The sequence below is a fragment of the Plecotus auritus genome (genome assembly GCF_963455305.1).
Source record: "Plecotus auritus genome assembly, chromosome: 8".
NCBI classification, from domain to species: Eukaryota; Metazoa; Chordata; class Mammalia; order Chiroptera; family Vespertilionidae; genus Plecotus; species Plecotus auritus.
Genome location: NC_137782.1, coordinates 108,955,413 through 108,976,897, shown reverse-complemented (window position 1 = coordinate 108,976,897; position 21,485 = coordinate 108,955,413). Strand labels below are relative to the sequence as shown.

Below are 21,485 nucleotides of genomic sequence, written 5' to 3'. Positions count from 1 at the left end.
AGTGTCCTGGCTGACAGGTTTGTGAAGCATTGTGCAGCAGAACTCCAGCATCCTTACAGAAATGCCCGTGTGCTTGCCTCCTCTGGGTGCCCAGAAGGAGAATGAAAGCCGGGGGTGAGGAAAGTGGCAAGTTCACTCCCTCCCTGGGTTGCTAGGATGCCTCAAAAACTACCACAAAATGTTTGGACTAAAACTCCATGTTTAGCATTACCTCAAATCAAACATTGAAATCCATTGTAAATTACATTATTTTTACTATTTGGTGCTTTATAGAATACGATTCAGAAGAAAGTGATTGGTGGGGGTGGAAGGCGATGAAACCAAATCAGATGTTTCTTTTTCCTCTAGGGATTAGCTCACTGGGTATGGGGGGAGGGCATCAGAGAATAAGAGAAAATAGTTTTGTATTTCTTGCCTTTTGTAGTTCTAACGATGGGCTCGTAGACAGACAAGGAGAGGTCTGAGTGGTCCAGCAGTCCTCAGGGGTTCCAAACAGCAGTTTTGAAGTAATGCTCGCACAGTATTAGTACTGGTATGTCTTCCGTTGGCAACATGGCTTAGGGATGCCTGGACTTATTGATGTAAAGTGCGTGGTTTTTCACATTGTAAGTTCCCTACAAATCAGGATGTGTTTTACAGCTGGTGGCATCTTACAGTTAATTGGCAGCAGTTTTCTTTGCTAGCAGTCCCTGAGATCGGGCAGCCTCCTGCACTTTTGATGGCACCTTACACTTGGTGGGACATAGTGGTCGCTATGGCACTCCATGGAAGGGCTTCCTCAGACACCGGGGAGCTTGGTGATTTCTGTCCTCAGCAAAAGGATTTGTACCAACGTGACTTCTCAGCTAAATAGAGCTCATATAAAGAAGCTTTAGGATCCCCACATACCAGACAGGAGTTTAGGTCTGGGGATTCAGGATTGAAAGATGGAGAAGGAGAAATTCCCATCTGGAAGTATTCTTCTAAGAAGCCAGAAGTGGGTGTCACCTTTGTGCATGTGACTGCCAGGTGACACACTCGAATCACACTGGCGAACCAAAAGCAGCAGCTTAACCTCTGAAATGACCCAATTTGGGATTTCAGACAACTTTTGTATACTTTCCTGTTTCTCTAAATTTTCTTTAATGAGTAGGTATTACTCTTCTTTGTTTAAATACTAAGTGCTACTTAATAAAATGGAACAGTCCTTGAGTCAAGAAGATGATAATAGTAGCAGCCCTTTAATGCTATTTATTATTAAATTGTGTACTTTAAATATGTGCAGCTCGTGTTATATTGTTTATGACTCAATAAAGCTGCTTTGTTGTTGTTGTTTTCAAAAACGAGTTCATAGTTGAGAAGAGAAAAGAAACTCAATATCATTAATCATTAGGGAAATACAAATCCGAACTACATGAGAAACCATTGCACATCCTCTACATTGGCTGTCATAAATTTTATAAAAATAAAAAACAGAAAATAATAAGTGTTGGTGAGGATGTGGAGAAATTGGAACCTCAGACATTGCTAGTAGGAATGCAAAATGACTCAGCCCCTGTGGAAAACAGTTTGGCGGTTCCTCAAAAAGCTCAACATAGAATCGCCACATGAACCTGCAGCTCTACTCTTAGGGACTCAAACAAGGACACATGCATGTGTGTTTATGGCAGCACTACTCACAATAGCCAGAAGGTGGAAATAGCCCAAATGTGCATTAACAGATGAATGGAACTGTTAATAAAAACGGCTGTGTACACACACAATGGCACATTATTCAGCCACAAAAAGGAATGAATTACTGGTACAAGCTACCACATGGATGAATCTCCACAACAGGCAGCGTGAAAGAAGCCAGGCACAAAAGGTCACATAATGCATGATTCCACTGCTACGAAATATCCAGAACAGATAAAGTCATGGAGCCAGGATGCTGATTGGGGGGTGCCAGGGGCTGAGGAGGGGGCGGAAAGGGGAGACACTGCTTAATGCTATGGAGTTTTATTTTGAAATGATGGAAATATTTTGTAACTAAAGAGAGTTGGTGGTTGTACAACATTGTGAATGTATTAAATGCCACTGAATTGTTCACTTTAAAGTGGCTAATTTTGTGTTATGTGAATTTCACCTCAATAAACAAAACAAAAAGTCTACAATACAAAAGAGAAGTGATTGTGAACTATAGTATCAGAACTTTTTAACGAGCACATTTATGCAAATGTTTTTCATTACAGTAGCTGGTAGAAATTAACCAGGAATATATCTCACATTCAACTTTGATTTTAAAAGTCAAAATGAGAAAGTTAATTGATATTTCTTGTTCTTTTAGGACTCTCAGCTCGTTTCCTCTGGACACAATAATCCAAGTAAGAAAGGCTTCTCTCTACAGCTTTATGAGTGTTTATGTGGTGGTGGTGGAGGGGGAGCTTTTGAGGGGGTGAGTAGGGGAGATGTATGCAATAAACATGAGAAAGAATTTCACTATAAACAAAATCAAACGGGGAAAAAGAGGGCCATTTGTTCAAATATGTTCCAAATGTGTGAGGTTCATGTGACCTTGAGAGCCCCTCTATCTTTATTCAAGGGGAGGAGGCCAAAACATAAGTGGTGGTTATCAAAACAATCGTAGGTTGAAGGAACATTATTCTTTGTTATAGCTGGTTTCTGGTATATGTGGAGGGGAAACGTTTTTTAAAAACACTAATTAGTTATCTAAATTGAAAGAAAAAGAACAGGCAAAGAGAACCAATCAGAAGCCCTCAAGATTAATGGCCTTAGAAGTCATGAAGAAACCATGCCCTCTCTCAGAGACAGACTGAAGTGTCTAGGAAGGAATTCCTTATTGAGGCCAATGTTACGGCTTTGTTGTCAAAGAGAGGATGGTATCATTCCATGAAGTAGTGTTTTCATTCTCTTCTTTGGCACTACTAATTGTTGTTCATGTTTTCTTGAGCATTAAAAATGCACACGCTATCTCATTCGTGTCATGAACAACGTCCACAAAAACTGGGCTTCGTTCCATCTATGACCAGCCAGTCAGCTGAGAGTACCCCTTGCCAATTACAAAGCCATGTTTGAACATGAAAATCACTCTGAGCAAGCAGATGTGTCTTTGGAACTGAGGCTCACTCACTGAGCATCTGTGAGGGCAGAGGGCTGGGGAGAAAAGACATGCAGACAGATGTGTTAGGAGGCCCAGACTTTTCTCGTGCACAGCTGGAGAAAGGTCAGGGTAGGGCAACGGTGGCATAATGATGCATAGGCAATATAACTTAATCATCTCACCCTCAGCTGGAATTTGCTGTGAGCACGTACCAGCAAAGAGGAGAAATGCAAAGGGACTTGAAACCTAAAGAACATCATCAATTCAGTAGTCAGAAAAGGAATCAGGAGAAATGCCTGGTTAAGTCCATGAGGTGTGCAGGCATCAGCATCATGTGCCAAAGACTAAAGTATACAGAAGAAATGCTGTTACTTTCCTCAGCGTGTCTCTCCATTTGAATTTAAACAGTTCAGGGCAGAGGGAGGATACAAGAGGTGAATAAAAGTACCTTCTCTCAGCTTGGAGTTTTTGACATAAAGAACAAAGGAAGGAGGTATTGAGTCTCTCCCATGTGCCCACCCCTAGATGCACGCTACTTCACTTAATCCTAACAGTACTGGATGAGGTAGACCTGATGGTCCCCATTTTGCACATGATGAAATGAGATTCTGAGGTTAATAACCAGCCTTGTTTTTAGTGGCTGAAAAAAAATGACAACGAGGGTTTGAATGCAGGGATGTCTGCCCCAAAGACAACAGACTTTCCCACCCCTTACCTTGACCCCAAAAAGGTTGCTTCTGATGGTTCAGTGTGAGGTTGGATTCTTGTCCATAACTGTATACTGTGGTTTTGTGTGCATCTGGCATGTTGTTACAGCATGCCCTGACAGTGACCTGCTAGAGCTGCATTTGACTTATGAAAAAGCAGACTCTCATCTGTGGAATGTGAGGTGGCACCTGCCGCATGTGATATGAAACCCTCTGGCATTCCATTGCCCAGGGAAATCTCTGATTGGCTTTTCCTTTTCTGGGAATAGGGAGATTATTTTTTTGTATTTTTAAAATAAATCCTCTCCTAAAGCCAAGCACATCTATCTATAGATAATATCACTGTTTAAAAATCTGAGCATTCACCTGGATTATAGCACACTGAAGCTTTAGGAGAGCCGGTCTCACCAGCACATCTCTGCTGCTTCTTGTATCTGGTTTGGAATCCTTACAGTTTTTGGAATCGTGACTTTAGTAAATATGTAGAAAATAAAAAGCACTGAGCTTTAGGGAAACCAAACACGAAATGTGTGTGTGTGGATTGATGAGCTAACCGTCACCACTTCTGGTCAGTGCTGCTTTTCCGTTTTGAAGTTGGAGATGTATGATATAGATGCTAAGAGAAAAGAGTATGTTAATTGAACAGAAAATTAATTTTAATCCAGATCTTTTAAAGGACACTTTAGTCAGTTTGTTAAATTACTGGTTAATTTAATTTAATTTTAGAAAATAAAAGCTTATTAAGCATTGAGGAACTTAAATATTAAAAAAGAGGTGACCTATGTCTACATTTTATTAAAGTCTGGAGGTGCCCTGTTCAAGGGGCAGACTGAGCATGAGCACCGCCCCTCCCCCCAGAATCTGTTAAAATTACCGGAACTTTGTCGCAATGGACATAAATCTGTAATAGCGCTGAGGACAGAAAGGGGTGCATCAACAAGCCAGAAATTCAGTTGAGTTCCTGGAAAACAGAGAGTAGACAGGACCCTCCTATGAAGTAATCCTGGACAAGAAAGGTCTTAATGAAACAAGCAGGAACCAGCTCTAGTGGTGGTGGGAATGTCCTTGGGACTCCACGACAGACCCCAGGTTCTGCTCAGTCTCACAAGGAACAGGCCTGGCGCTCAGAGAGTGGTAGGAACCTGGGCCATTCTTCCACCTATAGCCCCTCTACCCCATCCTAGCTGGTTCTCATACAGAGATTTCCATCTGGATTCACCCCTCCCCCCAAAAAAACACAAACAAAACAAAACAACAAAATACCAAATAACATGATAACATTTGCTAAGAAAAGAACAGTTGACCAGAAGCCCTAGTTGGGAGCTGATACCTAAGAGAAGCATATAGATTCTGAGGTAATACCAGACTCTAAAAAAAGACATATGTGAGTCGTGGAAGAAGAGTTAGCTTTTTTCAAGATGGAAATAAACAAAAATGCTACACACCCAGAGTAAAGTACTTCTTTCTTGGTGTGGAGCGTGATGAGAGGATCAGGGTTCCCAGCTTGTCTTGAGGTCTCTCTTCTCCAAACTCTGAATAAAGTCTCCAGTTAACATACCCTTCCATTTACAAAGAGCTCAAAGCAGCATTTCCTGCAAGGGATATGTGTGTGAGGAAAACAGATCAATATACTACTACAGGAAACCCCCATCAGTTACCTTTGTTAACCAACCTGCTATCGTTCAAAACATGAATGTGTCACCAATAAGTACCAAAGAGGACTGACTACAGAGGAAATCCACTTAATTCAAGAAAGAAAAGAAAAAATGTAAAGTATAATTACAGCCTTCAGAAACATTTGAAATTATTGTATTAAATAAAAGGAGAGAACAGATTGGTATGAAAAAGAAGCAGTTACAGAACAAATGAGCACTTGAGAATTAAAAATATGGTTCACAAAAATTAATAGAAATGATTGGTAATAGCAGAAGTCTAGAATTTGCAATATAAAGTTGAAAACATTTTTTCTGAACATAAAGCAAAAGACAGATGGAAAATTTGAAAGCAAGTTCAGATACATGGAAGATTAATTGGGGTGGAAAGGTCAACATCCAGCTAATAGGAATACTAGAAAAAGAAAACAAAATGGAGAAGAATAAGTAATAATAAAACTATAATTCCAAGGGAAATGAGTTACTCCATATCACAAACACTATATTCTGTGAAGCAAAAGACCATGAGCAAGAGTTAGGAGAACAGCAGATGCAGAGAATTAGACAGACCCGTAAGGACTTCAGATATCAGGATTACCCAGCCCGAATATAAAATAAGAGTGCTTGCTTCAATTTCCAGAATGGGACATTTGAGAATGTGGTTAAGAACAAGAAGATTTGAAGAAGTACTAACTACTAACCAGACCTCTAGAAATGAAAAAATAATAACAAATGAAAATTTCCTCATTCAGGTTGAACAGCAGATTAGATACAGCTAAAAACATTAATGTATTGGGAAATTGAATTTAAGAAATTATCTAGTGTGCAGCCTAGAGACAAATGGAAATTAAGAAACGTGTAGGAGCCGAAACCGGTTTGGCTCAGTGGATAGAGCGTCGGCCTGCGGACTGAAGGGTCCCGGGTTCGATTCCGGTCAAGGGCATGTACCTTGGTTGCGGGCACATCTCCAGTGGGAGGTGTGCAGGAGGCAGCTGATTGATGTTTCTCTCTCATCGATGTTTCTAACTCTCTATCCCTCTCCCTTCCTCTCTGTAAAAAATCAATAAAATATATTTAAAAAAAAAAAAAAAAAGAAACGTGTAGGATATTCCCTGGCTGGTGTGACTCAGTTGAGTGTTGTCCCATGCACCACACTGCAAGGTCACCGGCTCAATTCCTGGTAAGGGCACGTGCCCAGTTTGTGGGTTCGATCCCTGGTTGGGATGCATACCAATGGATGTGTCTCTCTCTCTCTCCGTCTCTCTTCCTCTCTCTCTAAAAAAAAAATCAATAAAAATGTATTTAGAAAAAAGGAAACATGCGGGATAAAGTAAGAAAGTCTGGCATATATTTAAGTAGGATTTTAGAAAGAGATGAGGGAACAGAGGAAATATTAAGGAAGATAATGGCTGAAAAAAATTTTGGAATTGAATACACTAACCCACAAATTCTAGAAACCCCATGCATATTAAGCAGTAAAAATAAAAGGCCACACTAGACACATTATAGTTCCTCTGCAAAGCACATATATAAGGAAACAATTCTTAAACTGCCCTTTAATATCGTCAGAGAAGCAACAATTAAACTTCCAGTGACTTCTTTCTCAATAGCTATAGGAGACAGTGCAATTACAACTTCACTTCTGTGTATCTGGAGATTGACAAGGTGATTCTCAAATTTCTTTGATAGAAAAAAAGCCCAAAAATAGCTCAGACACTCCCAAAGAACAACAAGGTTGGAGCCTTGCCTTGCCATATTAAAAATATATAAATGTTTTAAGCTAAGTAATACAGACAGTAATAGACAAATTGAGCAATGAAAGAGAATATGGGACCTAGAAACAGGCCCACAAATATATAAAAATTAGATTCATGACAGAGCTGATAATGTAGATCAATGGAGAAAGAATGAGCTTCTTAACTGGTTATCTACGAGAAAAATGAAATTACCTTATGTCATATAAAAAAACTTCTCCTGGTATTTGTAGAAGATCTAAATGTGAACAGTTTAGTTATACACTTTCCAAAGACAATATAGAACATATCTTGATGTACTTCTTAAATACAAATACAACAAATAATCAAATATAGGAAAATATTTATATATTCAAGTAAATTAAAATTGAGAACTTATCATGCACAGATACCAGAAAAAAAGTAAAAGACTCACACTGGGAAAAGTTACTAGAGGGTGTGTGTGAGAGAGAGAGACAGAGAGACAGTGACAGAAGACTTGTATCAAGACAATGAAGTGCTTCTATGAGCTAAAAAACTTACTAAAAATTTTTTTTGAAAAATGAGAAGGAATGTCACAGAAGAACAAGCACAAAATATCTCTTCCACATTGGTACTCAGAGAAATGCCAACACTACACTGAAATTTCACTTTATATTATTAAATGAGAAGAAACATTCTTTAATGTTTGACCATAAGTTAACTTGGAACCAGTTCAGCATTCCTGGTAAGGTTGGACATGTGAAAGCCCTGTGGCCCACACTCACAACATGTGCATGAGGAAGGGTGTCCGTGAACGTTTGTAACTGTGTTATTCATATGGAAAAACCTAAATGTCCACCAGTAGAATGAATGAGAAAACCATGGTAGGTTTTTTTATAGGATGCACAGCAGTGAACAAACCACAGCTCTGTGCACCATGGTGGCTGGGTCTAAACATCATGGTCGTGAGTGACAGAAGGAAGTCTCGGAGGAATGCATACAGTATGATTCCATTCATGCAAATTTCAAAATCAGGAAAACTAAAGAATATTTTATTTACTAGTAAATGCAAGGGTGGTAAAAATTATCAAGAAGAAAAGAGAGCCCTAACAGTTAAGGGCCTAACTGGTTTGGCTCAGTTGATAGAGGATCGGCCTGCGGACTGAAGGGTCCCAGGATCGATTCCAGTCAAGGGCATGTACCTTGGTTGCAGGCACATCCCCAGTAGAGGGTATGCAGGAGGCAGCTGATCGGTGTTTCTCTCTCATCAGTGTTTCTACCTCTCTATCCCTCTCCCTTCCTCTCTGTAAAAAATCAATAAAAATATATTTAAAAAAAAAAAGAGAGAGAAGAGAATGATTAGCACGAAATTCCGCTGGGAGGGACAAGAACTGAGAGACTCTGGGGTTATTTCTTGGCAGTGTCTTCTTCACAGTTAACTCATTTTAATTTTTAAAAACTGTATGTATGCATTTTATGTACATTAAATGCATGTTCTGTTGAACACTTTTATAAGGAAAAGGGGAGACTTGATATAGATTAAGCTGTGGCATGATGGAGTTAAGAGTGAGACTCCCTGGGACCTCAGTGCAGGGAGCGCTGGCCTTCATTCAGGCTCAGTGGCTTTTCCTTCTCCACAGGCCCAGTCCCCCTTCTTCACTGACTAATGTTTATATTGTTGCAGTATTTAAACTTCTGTTATTGGTTTATAATTTTTCTAATTGGCCTATAGGACATTCTAAAAATTAAGTTATTAAGTTAAGATGCACGAGGATGCCTCATTAATAATCACTGAACAGAATATAAATATTTTAAATCTCTGCTCTGTAGAAGGAAGGTTTAGCTGTGCAGTTGTAGGTGATTGGGGGGGGGCAGGCGGGAGAGAATGGGTGGGGGAATTTCCTCATTGTGCATAGTTTAAGAGGAAAGATACTGTCAGAAGTTGATTAATCAAGAAATGGATGATTAAATGTATTGAATGTTCTAAATACTCACTGGAGACAGTAAAAGTAATGATAGGACTAATAAAATTGTAAGGAGAGGGGAGGTGGTAGGATATTAAATACCTTATCTCGCATCCTTCATATCAGAGATCATTAGGTACCCTCTAAAGTTGACACATCTAGAAATACGTGTGTTACTTAGAGTGACGGCTGAAGGGCTCACAGAACGAAAACCAGAAGCAAACAACTGTGTCACGTTTTCTCTGCTGGTCAATTGTTTTGCCATGTACATGGATTCCTTTTATTATAAAGAAGAGTTGTAGTATATCAAACCTCATCTGTGCAGCAGAGTCCAGCCTAGCACAACTTATATTCCTCCCTGTTCAGACATCCTTAGTCCCTCTCCTGGCAGGGTGATGGAGCGTGTGAGCCTCCGGCCGTGCAGTCTCTCTAAGTGTCTGAAGGGCACAAATTCGGTATTTTTTCTTTTGTGACCTATTGGAGTCATCAAATTGTTTAGTATTGAAATTGTACATTCAACTCCGTGGTGAACGTACCTACCCTCTCTCCCCTGTAATGTGGGGTTCTGTGCTCATGACAGGCATCAGACAGAAGACAGATGCTGAGCGTGCAGTGTGCCAAACACTGTGCGAGGCACGGGGAAACTCTTTGGAGCATCAGGTTGAAAGTACACATATACTATACATATGTACCTACATATGGACTTACTTGTGTGTACATGTGTGTGTGTGTGTCCTTGCAGTGGCTCATTTTTTCCCTCTTCCTCTCTGTAATTGTATTTCCATGTGCAAAATGACCACCCTGCACCCGGGCCAACCTCTCCTGTCCATTTCCTTAATGATCCATGCAGGTCCCTCCCAAAGGAACCCGCGGGGTATCCATCATGAAAAGTTGACATAGCCAGGATGACCCTGTCCTCTTTGGTAGCTGCACAGAAACATCTAGCTGTCATGCATAATTTTCCCCTGGGTCATGAGAAAGAAACGATGGCTCTTAATGACGTAGGCACTTAAACATGTCAAGGGAACTTCAGATAATTGCATCACCTACAATTGCAAGATGTTGGAAGAATCTTGTTTCATTCTTTCTGAAGGACCAAAATAATGTGGTTCCCTTTCTCCCTCCTGCACCTACTCTTCCCTAGAAGCCCATTCCTCGTTGGCACTGAAGGTGCTGCGAGCACTCTCTCCCACGCTGTTCCTAAATGTCTCCTTTGGCCCGTGCTGGCCAGAACCTCCTCTCTTGTCCCTGTCGCCACAGCGCTGGTCCAGCCCGACTCCCAGCCCAGGCCCCATGTGCAGAGGCCTGTGTCCTCTCCACCTGCGGGTTCTTTGGCAGAATTGTTGGCCAAGGAAAAACATTTACTCAAACATCCAAACAGTGTCTCCATTGATAGTTTTTGTTTCCTGTTTTCTTGACATAAGTTGTTTGGAAATGTTTGCTATTTCTGGCTGCTGCCTGGCTGTTTCACTCTGTTGTGATTGTATTCAGTGTGGCTAAGGGCAGTGCTAGGCTGGGGAAAGCAACAAATTCCTCCAATTAAAGGGCGGGGCATCAATATGGTGACTGAAACCTCCATGTAGCTTTGTCTCACTTAGCGCAGGTATAACTGTTTAGGGTTCTGGCAGTAATTGTCACCACTGCGTGGAAGAATGACTCTGGAAAGGACGGAAGGAGGTTGTTTTCCAGTTCTCAAACCAGTTGATGAGGCCTCATGTGTCTGAGTGCACCACAGGCATGGCCTGGAGGACGGACGTGATAGTACGAGCTCTAGAGCCACTTCATTGATTTGCTACCTCTACTCGCACTTCGGTTGGTTTCCTATGCATGGGGGCCCGTTAATCAGCATTTGCTACCCAGGCCGTGAAGTTGATGATTGGCTTTCTGATTAAGCGGCTGTACCTCGTAGCTGTTCCCATGCCCATCAGCCAGTCTTTCTCTCACAACTTTAATTTCCTAAAAGGAGAAAGAAGAAATGATCAAGTTTGCTTTGGGATTCAGTTTGGACAATATCTTCAGAATGTCATCATCATGCAGTTTAGGGAGACCGTCCTGACAAAAGGGGCCTGCACATGCATAGGCCTGGGCCCCTAAAGAGCACACGAGGGGTGCTGCAGACTCAGATGACAAAGCAAAGCAGCTACCACCATCAGGCCCATTTCCTACGACCCACAGCCTTGCCTGGGGTTTATTAAACTATTAGAGGCCCAATGCACGAAGATTCATGCAAGCATGGGCCTTCCTTCCCCTGGCTGCTGGCACTGCCTTCGCTCTGGCTGGAGCCGCCTTTCCACCTTCCCACGCTGCCCAGAGGCCCGGAGCTGCTGGGGTGGTGCAGAACGCCTGCGTCGTCACCATGGCAACGACACAAGCGTCCCGCCCCGCCCCCAGCTGCTTGGTGCCTGTGTATGCAAATTAACCCACCATCTTTGTTGGGTGAATTTGCATACTCACTCCTGATTGGCTGGTGAGCATCACGAAGGTACGGTCAAATAGCATGTTGCTCTTTTATTAGTGTAGATTAGGACAGCACAACCATCATAACACAGCCGACCCACACTGGCAATCATGACCCTTGCACCTTCATCTCCCAAAAGGGAGCACCTTACAGCACAAGGGCACATAATTCAAACCCCCGGTATCTGAGAATCTAAGAATTACAGTGTCTTTGCAAGAGAAATTTGCCCTTTAAAACGACAAAAAGTGAACTGGTTCCAGGCTCCCTTAATTAAATCCTTGATGACCATGGTGAAACATTTCTTTACCTAACCCAGTGGTTGGCAAACTCATTAGTCAACAGAGCGGCAAACCGCGGCTCGCGAGCCACATGTTTGCCGACCACTGACCTAACCTGTCAGATAGGAAGGGTTTCCGGTTTACATCTTATTCTGCATTAACTGGGGAGGGTGGGAGCAAAACCTAAGCCAGGGCTCTTGGTGGGGGGTAATTCTTGGGGACCTTGTAACCTAGGATACAACCTCAGTAAAATTCTCTCCTCCGAGTTCTGACACAGCCAGACCTGGTTCGGCTTATGTTAGCAAAAGGGATCGAAGTTCAGCATGCCTTGCATGTAGAATGCTAATGGGGTTTATTTCCTTAAATGTTCTGTAAAGTGGAGTGGAAGGAAACAGGTTCTAGCTGTAAGATATTCATCTCCTGGCCAGGTTTCCACTCTGAGCCTCTGGTTGTTCACAAACAGCTCCTTAGTACCTGCTCACAGATCCATGCCCGGGCAGTGGTATTACAGAGAAGAAATTATTTTGCAAATCTGGTTCTCAGACATAAAAAAGTGTTTTAAAAGCCTCCTGCTGCACATTTTGAAAAATTGTTATAGGAAATAGGAGCATTCAAATGTATGTAATCTCTCTTAAATATTTAAGACTGTGATACTCACATGTTGGGTTTTTGTTTTTTTTCTGCTTCCTTTTTAAGAGAAAGGTGATGCTGAGCCCGAGAGTCCGGACAATGGGACCTCGAATACATCGTAAGTCTCTTTCCTCTTTCTGTTTGTGATGGCGGTTCTTTAATGTGCCTGTAATACAAAACAATGCAAGTGTCGCGTAGCAGTAATAATAATAATGGGAGGAGGGCCAGTTCTACTTCTCTTGATAATGTCTTTTTAAATGCTCTGAGTGCACACGCATTTGGAGATGTTTCTTGTGCTTTAATACAGAAGAATAATATCGAAAATACAAGTGCTCTTCTTCGGAAAGTCCAGGTATAATGAGATGGGAGGCACATACTGGTGGCAGAGGAGCGGGCAGCCTTTTAGAATGTGTTTGAAACTTTCATCGTCACTGTTGTAAATAATGTAGAACTTGGCTCACCTGCGGGAGGCATTGACCCGCACACCTGTGAGGGACCGATGTCATTCAAAACGCCTGCCATCTGCACCCTCCCCTCGGAACTTTGTGAAAAATACAAGTGCAGATGCCTCTGGAATCTCATGAGTTTGCTGATGTTTTTGAATTAACAAAAGCATTTTTTTAAAGATAAGAAAAGGCCCTTAGAAAGCACACATTCCTCACTTAGCATATTGCTTTTTTCCTCTCGGTGCTCCAGGAATCCAAAAGTTTTAATGATTAATTTGATACCAAATTTATATACCAAAGTTTAAATGAAATAATTCCGGAGCTAACAAATTATTTTAGGAATCACATTTGCTCTTTGAAAATCTTTATTATAACTCTGAGGGGTAACTCGGTTTCCTTATTCCTGTATGGTTTGTGAATTCATCTTTATGTGGGTCAGCACTCTTACTACTAAGCGTTTAAAATGCTTCTCAGTAGAAATCACAGTTTGTGATATAATTTATTGACTTAGTTTGTCTAAGGTCTGTTTCTCAGTCTAGAAAAATCCTTCAGCTTCCCTTACGCATAGGATGGCTACATATTTCATAAATGATGTGATTATATGTTGTCTTCCTTAAATGTTACACTAAAAGTTCTAAACAGTTCCATTGCTATGATTTCTGATGATATAATACATTGGTTAGTTTTAAGTGGTTAAAATATCACTAACTTTAAAATTTTTATGCTGCAAAATATAATGGGGAAAGGGTTTTAATGCCATCTGGAGGCATTCTAGAGAACTGAAAAGGGCAGAATCATTTAAAAATTTGGTTCTTTTTAATAACATTTGAGAGTGGATACAAATTTATACAACTAGAATGTAAGCTATTTGGGAGTAAGCAGTATTTTTTATAAATAATTTTATAAAAGTGGTAATTATTAGAGACAACAATTTTTTTAATTTCTCGTTTTTAAAAAATCACTTAAAAAACAAAATATATTGGAAAACTGCTAACATCCTACATTTAATTTTACAAATGTTAAATCTCATTCAGTAGACACTAATTTTGTTAATGCAGTTTGATGTACCATGAAAGTTCTTCTTCCCTTATGCATTTCTAAAAAAATTCTATTCTCTAAGGGAATTTGTTTCCACACCTCAGTTCCTTGTGAAAATTTGTTGTCTAAGCTGTTCTGTTAAATTCTCTGTTATCTCTGGCGATCTGAGAACAGGGAACGCTGGGAGTATCACTCCACATTCCTCTCTCCTCAAGCAAAGCAGTTGCTTAGCCATCGGCCTCACCCACCTCTTGAACTAGGAATAGCACAACTAAGCTGAGGTTGCAAGGATCCCTGGTAAAGGTGGAGGACTCTGTACGTGGGTTCCTGGAGGAGCTCGCCATCCAGAGTTCTGTAGGAATTAGGCCAGGACTCGGCATGTTAGAGTCCCTGTCGGTACCTTGTCTGAGCTTTATTTAGGTGGCAGGGACAATATCCTTACTTTGTCTAGAACAAGCATGTCAAACTCTCGGCCCACGGGCCGCATGCAGCCCACACTATAACGGTATGTAAAAAACATTTTAGTAAAAATTTCGTAACTTAATGTTTACAATATCCTGTTATACATAATTATTAATAACGAACTACATTTGCTAATGACTGATTACTATAATCGTGTTGCATTTATTTCCCTTACGTACCTTGCGCTCAGGTGCACCATTTCTCTCCACTAATACTGGCAGCGATATTTTAGCAGCCTATGGCCACATCATTAGTCTTGAACTAACTTGTTTGGTGTGCGCAACAGGAGATATTTCACTTTCGGAAAACAAAAAAAAAATAGGTTTATTTGTGTTACGATTATTGATTTGTGAAGTTATTCAGTGTCTGGTAAGTTAATGTTCAAGAAAAAATATTAATTTTTATTATAGTGTTCTATTACTTTATGTTAATGATGACTCATTTATTTCAGCCCTTTGTATTCAGCATGTCTCTATCGAAATAAACCTACATTTCTATGAAGCTTTTGTTTTTTAATGGCCCACACAAACTTAACTCTTGTTTATTTGGCCCGTGTTAGCCTTTGACTTGGACATGCTTGGTCTAGAAGGCTCAGAAAAGCCATTCAATTTAAGTAAAAAGTAATAGGTTACACATTTTTGGATATTTTGCTTTTTTGCCCATTTACCATACTGAGGAGTCAGTAGATCTTAGGAGACAAAGTAAAGCCATGAGTCAGAATCAAGTAGAAAAACTGGGGTCAGACTATTGTTAAGTGGTAAGTGTATTAGTCTGCTGGGGTTGCTAAGGCACAAAGTACAACAGACTTTGTACTTTGGGTGCCTTAAGCAACAAAAATGTATAACTCCATGGTTCTAGAGGCTGGACGTCCAAGATTGGTTTCCTCTGAGAAAAGGACGTGTGCAGGCCTACTGACTTGTTCTGCACGTGAACATCTCCTCCCTGTGTCTCTTCTTATTACCTTCCCTCTAAACATTTCTCTGTGTCCATTTCCCCTTTTTATAATAATAATAATACCTGGTATCTTGGATTAGGGCCCACCCTAAAGGTCTTGTTTAATATGATTACCCCTGTAAAGCCCCTGTCTCCCAGTAGTTTCATTCTGAGAGGTTAGGACTTCAGCATACTGTATGAATTGAGCGGGAGGGGGGAGAATTCAACTCCTAACATTAAGGTCACAGGAATCAGAATGATTCTGACACCAGGTTGGCAGAAGCAGATGCACAGATGCCAGGAGATAGAACAAGGGGAGAGAATCTCAGTAAAATAGACCAGAAATGATGAGCTCATGGGATCTGAGGGGTGAAGCAGAGCAAAGAAAACTGCAGATAACACACATGGGGCATGAGGAAAGACATCATTGTCACACCCGTGACCTGGTGAGAGAGACGTGGCTTCAGTAATGCCTGTATGTCCCTCTGTCTGTGAAACTCCGTGACCCTGGGAGTCATTTAAAACCATCATATGGATTTAAATTGAAGTATAAGTTGGGAGCCCCCAGGTAAAGAGCTAATTTCCTAGAAAGGAATCTTTCCTCACTGGAGATGAAATCAGCAGAAAATTAATCATGTTAAGTTTTAGGCAGTCATTGCATGATAGGACAGAGTAGCTGGGTAACACCCCAAGATCCTTTCAGGAGATATTATTCAATGACACTATGAGTATTCATAAAGGTGAAATGTGTAGTTTATTCTTAACACACACACAAAACACCAAAAGTTAGAATCTCTGTTGCATACCAGTAATATTAATGATGGGAGACCTTATATTGGATTAATTCTCCTGCAGAGAATTAACTATTAAAAAATCCGGGACAAAATATTTTTTAAACTATTAGAAAGCAGAAAATGTTGGGAATTTGATCCTTGAAAGAAGAAAATTGGATGGGTGAGATCTACGTTTATACAGCTTCTCCCAATCCACATAGAACAACAAGAACTCAAGGAGAAAGCCACAGTCATATTGGCATGCAGTGTCGGAGGATGGAGCTCAGGGCTGCCAGAGTGGCAAGACAATGTCAAGAGAATGAGGAGGCTGACAGAACATGTTTGCCAAGGATACATCTGATAAAGGACTGACATCCAAAGCAAAGAATTCTTAAAACTCAACAGTAAGAAAACAACCCAAAAGTGGGCCAAAGAAAGTACCAGACATTTCACGAAGGAAGAACTACAGATGGTGAATAATCACATGAAAAGTTGCTCCACATCATATGTTATCAGGGAAATGCCAATTAAAACAGTGATATACCTCTATTACAATCGCCAAAACACAGACAACTCCGAATACTGGCGAGGATGTGGAGCAACAGTAACTCTCAAACATTGCTGGTGGGAATTCAAAATGTTAAGGCCACTTTGAAAAACAGTTTGGTGGTTTCTTACAAAACTAAACATACTCTCGCCATACAATCCAGCCATTATGCTCTTTGGTATATACTCTTTGGGTAAAGCTGCTGAAAATTTACATACACACACAAAATTTACCTCCCTTTAAAAAAGTAAGAAATAAAAAAAACAAATTTACAGAAAGGATAAATATTTATGTGGCAGCTTTTCTTCCCTATCCTATATAATAAAGAGGTGATATGCAAATTGATCATCATGGCCTCACACAAGATGGCCACCCCCAGGTGGTCACAAGATGGCGGGCAGTTGTGGGCTATCAGGTCAGCAGGGGAGGGCAGTTAGGGGCAACCAAGCTGGCAGAGGAGGGCAGTTGGGGGTGACCAGGCCAGCCGGGGAGCAGTTAGGCATCGATCAGGCTGGCAGGGTAGTGGTTAGGGGTGATCAGGCTGGCAGGCAGAAGCAGTTAGGGGCAATCAGGCAGGCAGGCAGGTGAGTGGTTGGGAGCCAGCAGTCCTGGATTGTGAGGGGGTTGTCCAACTGCTCCACAGGGATCGGGCCTAAACTGGCAGTCGGACATTCCCCGAGGGGTCCCAGATTGGAGAGGGTACAGGCTGGGTTGAGGGACACCCCCCCGCAGTGCATGAATTTCATGCACCAGGCCTCTAGTAATAATAATAATTAACATGTTTTGAGCCATTACATTGTCTAGGTACTAATCTTAACACTGGACATGTTTTATTCTTACCAAAAAAAAAAAATAATAATAATAATACCTTATTTTAGAGGCAAAATAGCCTAATTAAGGTTCCTGCTTTATATAACTTCAAGTGGCAAAGTCAAGATTCTAACCTAAAATCCAAACTCTGGAAGCCAAACTCTTAACCATTGTCCCATTCTGCTGGCATCTAAGAGCGCTTAGGTAGTTTCTCTAGAAATGATAATCATTCCAGGAAAGGCCTGCAGTGGAAGGGTAGACGGAGATCCTGCTAGAAAGTCATCTGTACCAGAAAAGCTCTAGAAATAATTAGCAAAAGGAGGTTTCCAAAATACTATGAAGGCCACAGTTTGGCGGGGTCACCATGCATGCTCAATCCAGATTTTCCTGCCAACAACAAATTCACTCTCGAGTCAGAGGTCCGCAGCATAGGCTTGTAGAAAAGTCCTGAGCAAGGCTCCTTCTACGTTTGTGGAGGACCCTCCATGGAACAAAGTGACTGTAACCTTAAAGAATAAAGGAAGATTTGAAATGACCTTCATAAAGAAATGAGATTAAACAGAAAGTATTCAACGCCTAGGAGGAAAAATAAATAAAATGAGGCAGAAGGGAAATGGTTCATTAGAGGTACACATTGTACAGTAAAAGACTTGGAAATTATTATAAGCTCAAACTGAATCAGTGACCCGTGAAATGTTTTTTCTCCAAAGTTAATACATTAGTTGCAATTAATCTATAGAAAGTGCCCATTATCTAGTAGACACTCAGTAAATAGTTATTATTATCTTAACCAGATTCATGATTTATAAAAGAAAGAAAACAAGCCTTCCTTGGCAGTTGGTAGTGACCAGAGCTTATGAGAATTTTAATCTCTTATTTTTTTAAAAGAGTGGAAAACTTAGAAAGGGTTAAGGGTGATAAAAACAAAACTTGATATAGGTCTTCTAGTGAGCTGTGAAGAGGAAAGGCTGAGTGGTCAGTCTACTCTGAAGATGTCAACTTAAATTGGCACTTCTCCAAGCCTTCTGATGATGGGGCCAAGGCCAGGAGCGCATGGAATTGCCTCTCCCAGGGAAGAAGACACGGCCTGGAGGCAGCTAAAGAATCCGCCTCCACCACTGACTTCTGTTTTAAAATATCTGGGAAGACTTGGGTGTCGTCGAATGGTGAACAGACTGGGCCGAGATGACACCCAGAGCCCCTTTCCCGGTGTGTAATGTGTGACTCCATGAGTTGTTTACAAAGATGAAAGGTGAAATATGTTCATATGAATGAACAGATTTCATCATTCGAGGCTACTATAACAAACCACCGCAACCCTGGTAGCTTGTAAACAGAATTTGATTTCTCGCAGTCTAGAGGCTGGGAATCTAGGATCAAGGCTCCGGCAGCTTCCAGTGTCTGGCGATGGCCCGCTTCCTGGTTTGTCTTCTCATTGTGTCCACACATGGCAGAGAGCAGAGAAAGCAGAAGTCAGCTCTCTCCTGTCTCTTCTTATAAGAGCATTAATCCCATTCATGAGGGCTCCACCCTCATTACCTAGTCACCTCCCAACAGGTCACCTCCTAGTACTATCACATTGGGGTTTAGAGTTTCAATTTATGAATTTTGGAGGAAGACAACAGTATTCATAGTTTATAACAGTATTCATTAAAAAGATGCCCATTATGGAGCTGTCTTAGAAAATGTTAAATAAGAAGGAACATATAAAGAAATGTATTACTTATGCATGTGCATTTAATAATAAGGTTCCACAAACTGATCTGAAGTTGAGAGATCTACGTTGATTTGAGAACTATTACCAAAAGATGTTCTTTTTTTCAGAGAAACTTGAAACCTTCCTGATGTTTATTTTGGCCATAGCAACCGGTGTTTAAAATGATGAACTGCAGCTGTTCCTTTATTTACAAGGGCTCTGTCCCCAGAGCCTTCCCTTCCATATCTGTTTAAGTGATTTGCCAGGATCCTGTCTGCTGTGAAAGTGAGAAGCCTAGTGTGCAGCCTTTGCCTAGAAAAAAATCAGCCAGGTCCTGTGTCTGCAATCTTAGACACCAAGAATAAAAAGGGACATTGCGTTTTATGAGCAAACTAGACTGAAGGCCTTGGAGAGGCAGGAAGCCCTGGGCCCAGCATTCAGGTGCCATGTGTGCAGGTGCGGCTGGCAGAGCTGGGAGGAGGTTTTGTCAGTCTTACCTGAGGGATATTGCTTTACTCTCACATCAAAACACTAAGCGAGCCCAAGAATGTGTAGAAATTATGCCATCACAAAACAAGGCTGCACACCTTATCTCCCAAGTTCTTACACCAGACTGGAAGGCCCATGGTCTCAGGGGCCATCTGCCCCCTGGCCCCACTCGGTTCCCCAGAGAGTCACGCCTTCTCTTTGCTCTATGCATTCGGCTCCATCACACTGTACCTCCCCTCAGGATGTTGTCTAGATCAGGATTTCTCAAACTTTTGCTTTGTAACTTCATGTTTTGTAAGTTAATTGTGGTAAATACACATAACATGTACCATCTGAACCATTTTAAGTATACAGTAGCCCCCCAATTCCAAGCCCAGCCGTGGGTGCCTGAGACTGCAGATGGTACTGAACCCTCTATGTACTATGGCTTGCCTATGCACACATAACTTGCCATTGACAGGAAGCACTTTATGGCTTCTCTCTGGCATAACCAAATTGTCAGCTTCACCACTCTTGTGCTTTGGGGCCATTATTAAGTAAAGTGGGGTGCGACACCACGACAGAAGATCTGATCACCCAGACGGCTCCTCAGTGACGAACGGGTGGGGAGCGTCTACACCCCCAGCGCAGAGACGCTAGACAAGGATGGTTCACGTCCCAGGCAGGATGGGCAGGATGGTGCAAGGTTTCCCCACGCTTCTCAGCACAGCACACAATTGGAATTTTCCATTTAATACATTTGGACCCTGGTTGACCACTGGTAACTGAAACGGCGGAAAGCAAAACGGCGGGTAGAGGGGCCACGGAACAGGTCAGCAGCATAGGTGCACTCACATGGCTACCGTCACCACCGTTCCCAGAACTCTTCATCTTCCCAAACTGAAACTCTGCACCCATTAATGTGCCAAATTAATAAATTGCCTTAGCACATAACTCCCTGTCTTCCTCTCTCCCCACCCCCCGCAGCCACCACCCTACTTTCCATTTCTCTGAATTTGCCTCTAGGCTCCTCCTGGAAGTGGACTCGTACAGTATTTGCACTTTTGTGGCCAGATTATCTAGCAAAAAGTCTTCAGGGTTCATCCATGTTGTAGCCTGTTTCAGAATTTCCTTTTTAGAAAAGGAATTTCCTTTTTAAGGCTGAATAATATTCCCTTGTGCGTATGTACATTTTGTTTATCATCTACCCATGGACATTTGGGCTGCTTCTGCCTTTGGCTGATGTGAATAATGCTGCCTACCATCATAAGTGGGCAAATATCTCTCTGAGACCCTGCTTTCAATTATGGATATAGGTATATACTCATCTCAGACTGTTTGAAAATAACCCACACAGTCAAAAGCACATTTTACATCATATCCTATGAGAATGCATTTCAGAAGCAAGTGTCACAAACATTACCTACAGTGACTCTGATATTTTTCATCTATATATATAAAAGGCTAATAGCTAAGTGTCCAACTGTCTGACCAGTTGCTTTGATGCACACTGACCACCAGGGGACAGATGCTCAATGCAGGAGCTGCTGTGATGAGCACAGAGAAACAGCAGCATGACCTGGCGACCACAAATTAACACTTGGCTTACCCCAAGTGGAATACAGGCCCCGCCACCACCCCAGAGTGACAGACCACCAAATTACAGCCGTTGCTGCCAAGACCCCATGGCACAAAATGTGGCCCAAAGCCCAGCCCAGCCAAGAAAGGGTCGCTGTGGGCGCCAGGTAATGATGTAACGTAGCAACGCCCGGCTTCCTCTCCCTATCGATGACTAGTCTCCTTGCAGTTTCTTCAGCCCAGGAACATGA

General features: G+C 41.6%; 1 protein-coding gene across 7 annotated transcripts in view; it reads left to right on the top strand.

Moving 5' to 3' along the window:
* The window catches only part of AFF3 (ALF transcription elongation factor 3), a 559,583-nt gene that overhangs the window by 365,725 nt on the left and 172,373 nt on the right, over positions 1 to 21,485 (top strand). For all 7 annotated transcript variants that reach the window (XM_080683054.1, XM_080683052.1, XM_080683058.1 and 4 more), the window contains 2 exons: positions 2,306 to 2,342; positions 12,550 to 12,601. In XM_080683054.1, coding sequence (XP_080539180.1) covers positions 2,306 to 2,342; positions 12,550 to 12,601 — 89 coding nt within the window. The remainder of the gene's footprint in view (positions 1 to 2,305; positions 2,343 to 12,549; positions 12,602 to 21,485) is intronic.